The following is a 7,856-nucleotide window of genomic DNA, read 5'->3' on the forward strand; positions in this document are numbered from 1 at the left end:
GGTAACTTTACAGGAGAAGGAAAAAACCTACTTTACTTTTAATGTAAGTCAATGGACCAGACTTTTTTCCAACTCATTTTGGGCCATTTTTTTTGGTCTATTCATCATGAAATTTACATACAATGTAAAGGACAAAAGGCATTTTCAAATTATGTCAAAAAACTGAAAAACAATAACATTAAATTCTTAAGCTTGCAATACAGCATTACATTTACTTTAGCAACAATCAAATAATAAGACACAATGAACGTTAACATTAGTGAGTTACTCCTTGCTGAGCATATTCTGGTCATAAGCCAGTAGATGTAAATAGTTTAGTAAAAAGTTACTTAAAAGTTTTGCTTTTTAAAGTCAAGTACTTTTCCTTTGTCTGGAAATTTATTTAAGTATCAAAATACTTGAACTGAAATTCTGCTTAGTGCAAATAGTGTTATATGTGTAAACTAGTACTATAGTACTATATGTGTAAACTACATTTTTTCACATCCAAGAGAAAATTTACATGTTGAAAAAGCAAGCCTTCCATTAACACTGACTAGTAGGACTCAATAAGCTCAATAAGCATCACAATGACTGTCTTATTCTGCTGCACAAATATGCATAGAGTAGATTTAGGTCATAAGTAAGTGCACAGATTATCACCGCTTGCACATGTGGGAGTACAGCGGACTTTGGGTGGACAAACCGGGGTGAGGGTGCAAGAACAGTGGGTTCTCCTGCGTGGGAGTGTGTTTAAAGTACGAGAGAGAGTGTGTGTATATATTTGTTTTTGTACATTTTCAGGGCAAAAATATCAATCAGGACGAACACAAGGCTTTTTGTTTAAAAATGCAAGAACAAAACCATTTCTTTTTTGTTTCTGAGGTTAAGGTTAGAGTTAGGCTTTGAAAGTCATTGTTCTTAGGTAGTAGAAATGTTCTTAGGACTGGTAAAAAGCTGGCATTCCTGAACAGAATAAATAAATACTGAATATAAATTACTGCAACAAAATATACGCAAAAGTTTGAAAAGCCCTGGTCAAATCACATTTCGTTGATTTTTTAAGTGAAAATAAGTTAACACGTCTTTTACCGGGAACACACTTGGCACTTTTCTGCAAACTGTAGTGGGCAATTGTTCTTTATTTGCTGAGTTGAACATACTAGAAAGAAATAAAATGTGCCATAACTTTTGCACTGGCCACATTTTACAATGTTTAAAATAATATATATAGACAGGTTGCATAAACAGAGTGCATGGGGGACATGGATGATCCAACGTCCTGACATTGTATAAAAACAAGTGCGTGTGTAAGAGATGGCGAGCAAGACAGATTGTCCAAGTGTGTATGTGTATGTGTGTGTGTTAGTGTGTGTATCAGTGTGTTAGTGTGTGTGTGCGTGATGACGTTTGTTTGGTCAAATGGCCAGACTGATATATGGGTGAAAGGCAGACATATATCTGCAGACTCAGCTGGTGAACTTGCCTACAGTCTTGGAGCTCTCTGGCCTTCCACACTCTCCACAGGATCCTCACTGTCTCAAGGTACCATGCTTTCATACTACATTCACTCAAATGTGCATGAATTTTTCCTACATTTTTGCTTCTTTAGTCTTCTTTTCTCCATGCACAAAACATGTTGGCATCGTTTTGCACTATATCTATAGACGACATCTATAGACCTTGTGGGTCACTGTATTTCAGGTCTGGGCTTTGCACTGTGAGAATTATGATTGCTTAAAAGTGATATTAGGCCAATATTACTTACAAATAGAAATGAAGTGCTTGACTTGATATTAAACCTGAAGGAAATCTGGCTGCAACTCTACTGGCTAAAAACACTGATGCTTTAAACTCTCTCTGCATTTTCGCAACAAGTTCTGACGTTACTATTTCTGCTTTTCTTCTAGATGAAGCTGGCTTTAGCTCTCATTGTTGCACTCCAAGGTAAGACTAAAAGTATATACGTCACCCGGTTTGTGAGCTGAGTGAATGAGGGGGGCTCAGGTGAATAACTAGCATTACTAGCATGACTAGCTTGACTAGTTACAAGCAAAAGAAAGCCAACCTTGCTGACTCATCGACCTTTTAGCCAAAATAAAATATACTAGGTGGAGGGAACATCTTCTATGTTGATCTCATGGAGTTTATGTAGGCCAGGAAGCAATACAATGCTAAGGTAACATGGCTAATTTCACTTCTTAGCTCTGAGAGTGAGGCACAGGTTTTTAGCAATCATGTGTACCAGTCAATGCAAGTCAAAGTCTTAGTTAAATCAATGATAGGTAGAGCATTTTAAGCAGACAGATGCTGTTGCATGACTAAGCCCACAGTAGTTTGGCTACCAAATGGCTGCATGATATGTACAAAGACCATATTTCGAGGATGTTGCTACATAATGCACTTGCAACGTGCCTTGCAATAAACTTAAACACCTTAGATGAGACATAAAGATAGTTAAAGTTAAAGATACACCTTCATATCTGACAAAAAGAGTGAATATGGGATCAATAAATCAAATCAAAACACAACGAGAACAGCTGAGGATCATCAGAATGATCATAGCACGCAATCAGAAATGTGTAATTTGTCAGAGGGTCATTTGCACATTGCAGTCTTCTGCAGTGTCAATATTATAAATGCAAATATCATAATGATAATTAACATATGATATTTCGGGCTGCCCAAATACTGAACGAAGCACTCAGGTTCTCTCTCACTCTCTTTCTCTCAGTGTCGGTGTGCTTGTGCGACTTGCCACAGCCCAGCAAGGAGCTGGTAGATAAGTATACAGGCCTGAAAGAGACCTTCCTCAAAAGGATCGTGCATTTTTATGAAAAGGTTCATGAATCCCTCGAGACATTGGCAGAGGGCACCATCACTGGGGATAAAGCCAAGGAGCTTGCAGAGCATGTGAAAAGTGACCACCGAGCCCAGGCTATTGGCAAGCTGATCTCGTGAGTATGAGCCACAGTAACACAGTCTTCCATACTAGTTGAACGATAAGGAAAAATATGAGACATGGTTTAAGCCTAGTCTTGGATTGAATTGCAGAGCCAGTAGGGAATCTCCATTGGAAAACTCTTTTTGGCCTAGGCTTAATCTGGGTTTGGGAAACTGGCTCTTGATTTGATTACAGATGGGCATGCATTATATTGAACATGCCTTAATTTGTCAAAAAGCCCACAGAAACACTCATCAGAAATGTTAGTGGGCCCATTTGAATACCCCATTAAACTCAAAAGCTGCATTTTCTGCATGACCACTGATTTGCTAAATTCGGATTTTCTGCTAAAAATTGTAAATCTAAAACGTTAGAAACGTTAGAATGCTAATTGAAGAACGGTGGATCCTTAAACTTACAATCTAAACTAGGCTTTGTTGGGGAAGTTTTCCCTCTTATCTCACTGGGTTATTTCACTTGCAGGATATTTTTCAGGAAGCTAAAGTGCAACCATTAGCATGCAAAAAATTAGCTGGATCTAGGCCTCACAATCTCTTTTCATTAGCTCATCAGAGAATACATGAGTGGCATCTATTAAATCAAACTGGAGAAACACAGATGTACTTTTTACACCCCATGCTAATAAGGCAAGCTAAAAGCACTTGCTAATAAAACATACTAATAATGTGATCTGTTTCTTTGTGTGGTTGACTCAGTGGACTGGCCGAAGATCTGGACCCCCTTGTAGAAAAGGTACGCTTGACTGGTCTTGGTGTGTATGAAGAGTACCTGCGCCCCCACATTGGCGAGCAGCTGGACCACTTTATCGCCAGCGTCAAGCCCGTGCTGGACACAATCCTACCAGCAGAGGAGAGCTAAACCGTATGATCGTCAACCCTCTCCCCACTCCTCCGAGTGTGTTTCCCTCAAGGCTGAGCTGTGCTTTAAGCCTAGCTATACATTCTCACATACATTAGAGATCAAACATACTAAACATGCACAGCATTAACATAGAAATAAGGCAACAGAGCTAACTGTGTGATAGGTAGCCGTGTTACTAGCAAATCCATTTTGAGACGTAGATTACAGGCTTGTTACTGTATATATCTGTGTATTTTGATGCTCTTCTGTACAATGTATGGGAAAACACCATAATTTGTTCAGCAAGAATAAAAAAAGTGAAAACCACCCAATGGCTTTTTGATTAAACATTCTAAGGAGTTGAATCATTCTGAAGTAGTAAAGAAAATACTTAGTGAATTTTTGTAATATTAAAGCTAGAATGCATCTTACAAGGCCGATTTTTCAAATATAGAGTTCAAATCGGCTTTTCCTATTCATATGTGTTAGAATTATATGGTAAAATGCAAGCAATCACCCACAGCTGGGAATACACTACGTGACTTTTACCCCAATTCTCAGTCAGGCTATGCAAACTTTGGTGCAGTCAGAGTCGACAGTTGGGAGAGTAAATCGAGTACGGTGTGAAGTCCGCAGACTTTTTTGCCTCTTTTTAAATGGGGAGACACCAAAAAGCTCAAAACTAAAAAGGTTTTAAAACCTTATTTGAAATCTCTGGTAAAATCTGACAAAAACCTCGTAAACATAAACGCACAAAACAGTTTTCGAGTCGTTCTTGGGCAGAATTACACAACATGGCAGGGGGTTGGGGGTTTCTCACCTATAGCTCAACCAGCAAGCTGATTGGTTCTCTTTATTGAAGGGCGGGACCTTCCCCACAGACAGACACTATGTTGAGCGTTACAAGCTTTTGTATTCACTTTTCAACAGTGACCGGTCACCTCCTTCGTAATGTCTCTGTCTGTTCGTAATCTAATAGCGTATACTGGTCAGCGACTCCGTCTGAGTAGACTTATCTAAAAGCCAATGTAAACTGAAGAACGCAAAAGAAGTAAATTCACGAGTAAAAAAAGAAAAATGTTTTCTACTATTTTCTAAGCCGCTTATCCTTCTGGATCACAGGGACTTTTTGTAATAGAAATATTAAATGAAGTCAAGGCAAAGTTTTTTTAGTAAGAATCCTAATTTGAACTAGTCACTGATAACATAATTACAGGCCATTAACCCAGAGGTGTAGCCAACATGATGGCCAGGGTTGGCCTGTGGTATCCTAAAATGAAGCATACACTACAAAAATGGTATATCAAGTAAAAGTATCTTAAATGTAGTCAATAAATCTAACATTTCTCCTGTTGAGATTGTTGTAAGCTTAATTTAGGCTTATTTACCCAATTTCTAAAGATTTTTATTCCCTTTAAATAAAAAATGAGAAAATTATCTCACCCTATTGGCAGATAAACTTGTTTTAAGAAATGTGCTTGAAACCAGCTAAATTATTTGCCAGTATAGTGAGATAATTTTACTCAAGAAAATTACTAAAACAAGTGAAAAGTGTCTAGAAATAAGCCAGATAATCTTATTATAAGTGCACAACCATCTCAAAATGGGAAATATTAGCCATATCGTCTAGATTTAAGATCATTTCACTTGACAAGATGCCATTTTTTGCAGTGTGGCTTCACTTCTGATGACTCCAGTTTTGGAAAGTGAGACAGTCAGCCATCAACTATCAAAAATTAGTCAGCTATAATTCATGCCAATATAAATCATGCCAACTAATGTCTTTTTACAATTTACAATCTTTTTACAATACAGTGCTGTCTAGCTTTCTAATCATTAGACTGATGTATAGGCTGTAGAGAGGGCAGGCTAATTGAATAATGTCTATGGTCTGTCTATGTGAAATGTTTTTCTTAATGTTGCACACTAGGGGTGTGACTAGACTGTACCAACCCCATGGCCAGTTTTGCATGGTCATGGTTACACAGGCCATTTTCTGTCCTCTAGATTCCAGAGCACCTTCACTATAGACTGTAAAAATGATTTGCTCGGTGAAGCTCAAAAAGTCTGAAAATTATCATAAAATTGTACAATAATGATGAATATATCTGTATCTGCTGGTAGGCCCACATAATCAGATAGACTGATACATTTACTACATTATTTTGTCTCCCTCTGTCCCTTTTCACTTTTAAAAAAGATGGTTCTTCAGTGGTTCTTTAGTAAAGAAAAAAGTTCTATACAGAACCATAAACTGTCAAAGAACCCTTTGCATGATTAAATGTCTTTCGAGTCAAAACCTATAAACATCATTTTCTTTACTGTCACAGAAAAGTGTTAATTCTGAAGCTACAAAGTGATTGAGAGGTCAGTGGCTCATACGATAGACAGTCCAGTCTCTCTAGATATAGATTATTTTATATTTGTATATTATTACTGTGTTTCCATGCATTTACCCTCCACTACATCCTGGCTGTTAATGTAGATTTGTAGAGAAAGAGACCTTATTTGACTTGTTCCTATTTTTGTGACAGGCCTCTTTTACAGTTTACTTCAGCTTACATGCAATTCAGCTAGTTTCAAAAATGCCCACAGCTTTAGGGAAAAAATCATCAGGCAGCACAGGGATGGTCTCTGATAGCCAGGGGCCTCCGACTGCCAGGGGCCTCCGACCACAAATGTCCACAGATCAAATAAATGAAGACCTGTTATCTGTTCTCAGGTCCCTCAAGTTTAATATCATAACGCAGAGGAATTTGTCGTACCATTCAACTGGTATGTTTTAGAGAGTGTGTGGTCGTAGTTTTAGTCTTTAGGTGTACAAAAAAAGTTGTGATTAAAAATATTCTGCACAATAGAATATTGCATATCAATAAGGACAATTTTGTCTCATTTCAAAACAAAGAACAAAACAAATTTACGTGCCACAAAGTGCACATAAACACGAAGGTGAATTATACAATCGTCTTATCTTTTTTTTCCATACAGACAGTCGTTTGTGAAAGTTTATGGTATTTTAGTGCACAGTTGTAATTTGTTTGCTGATTTTCATATGTTGGAAAAAAATATTTTACATTACATATGAAATATTTCTGAATTTTACAGGCCACATTTTAAATTTGTGTTCTTTTTTCTCCCAAACGTCACATTCAGCAACTCTGTCGAGGATTTGTTAGCTTATTTTCTTTAAAAAATCAACAACCAGGGGTACCAGAATTTTGCGTAGGGCTGTGTATATATCATGGCCTCTCAAGACCATGATCCCTCCCTGGAAAAAAAAGTCATCAAAATAAGCTGATCCACAGGTGGCAATTACTGGCTTAGGCTCATCTGGACCTACTCAAGTGGTGACAAAAGTGCACATCAGCAATTTGAAGTAAGCCTAACTATTTGGACAAGCATTTCTTGCATCAAGGCTGTAGGCCATGTCACTGACATCTCCCTATTCCTTTGAGATGCTTCCGGAGCCAAAGAGTCGACTATTTGTCGAGTATGGATATGGTTAAATTCTAAACGACTAATTATTTGCCATATTAAGCACTGTTGGAGTGCAGGAGCCGGTGTTAAAATTCTTACGTAGCACACTATGTAGGGAGCAGGGAGCCATTTGAGATTCAGCCACAGTGTGGTAGGAGGGGCGCTGCTATATAAGACTCAAAAAGTACCTATAAATTAAGGTTTTTGCATTAAACGTTGTTATCATATGTTTATTATTTATTCATTTATTCATCATCTAAGCCCCGCTCCGGGGTTGCAGGGGTTGCTGGAGCCTAACCCAGCACCCATTGGACGAAAGGCGGGAAACACCGTGGACAGGCCGCCAGTCCATCACAGAGCATGTTTATTATAATACAACAAAAAGTTAAAAGGTTCATGAAGTGCCCGCAATATATAGTGAGGAACGACAGAACATTCTTCTTCTAATTCAGCAGTCCATGGTTGCTCGGCAATGATACTGTACTCTAAAGGACCTACATTTTTGGGTGGAATACTTGTTTATATTGATTATTATTAATAATAATTTATTATATTATTATATAATATTTATATTTATAATATATTATATTATAAA

General features: G+C 37.7%; 1 protein-coding gene across 1 annotated transcript; it reads left to right on the forward strand.

Moving 5' to 3' along the window:
• Positions 1 to 1,347: 1,347 nt before the first annotated feature.
• apoa2 (apolipoprotein A-II) lies at positions 1,348 to 4,111 on the forward strand. Its single transcript, XM_036593272.1, has 4 exons — positions 1,348 to 1,524; positions 1,890 to 1,926; positions 2,714 to 2,936; positions 3,640 to 4,111. Exons 2-4 carry the CDS (start codon positions 1,890 to 1,892, stop codon positions 3,800 to 3,802), a joined length of 423 nt encoding a protein of 140 aa, XP_036449165.1. The 5' UTR covers positions 1,348 to 1,524; the 3' UTR covers positions 3,803 to 4,111.
• Positions 4,112 to 7,856: the final 3,745 nt, after the last annotated feature.

Source organism: Colossoma macropomum, unplaced genomic scaffold (genome assembly GCF_904425465.1).
Source record: "Colossoma macropomum unplaced genomic scaffold, Colossoma_macropomum, whole genome shotgun sequence".
Taxonomy (NCBI): Eukaryota; Metazoa; Chordata; class Actinopteri; order Characiformes; family Serrasalmidae; genus Colossoma; species Colossoma macropomum.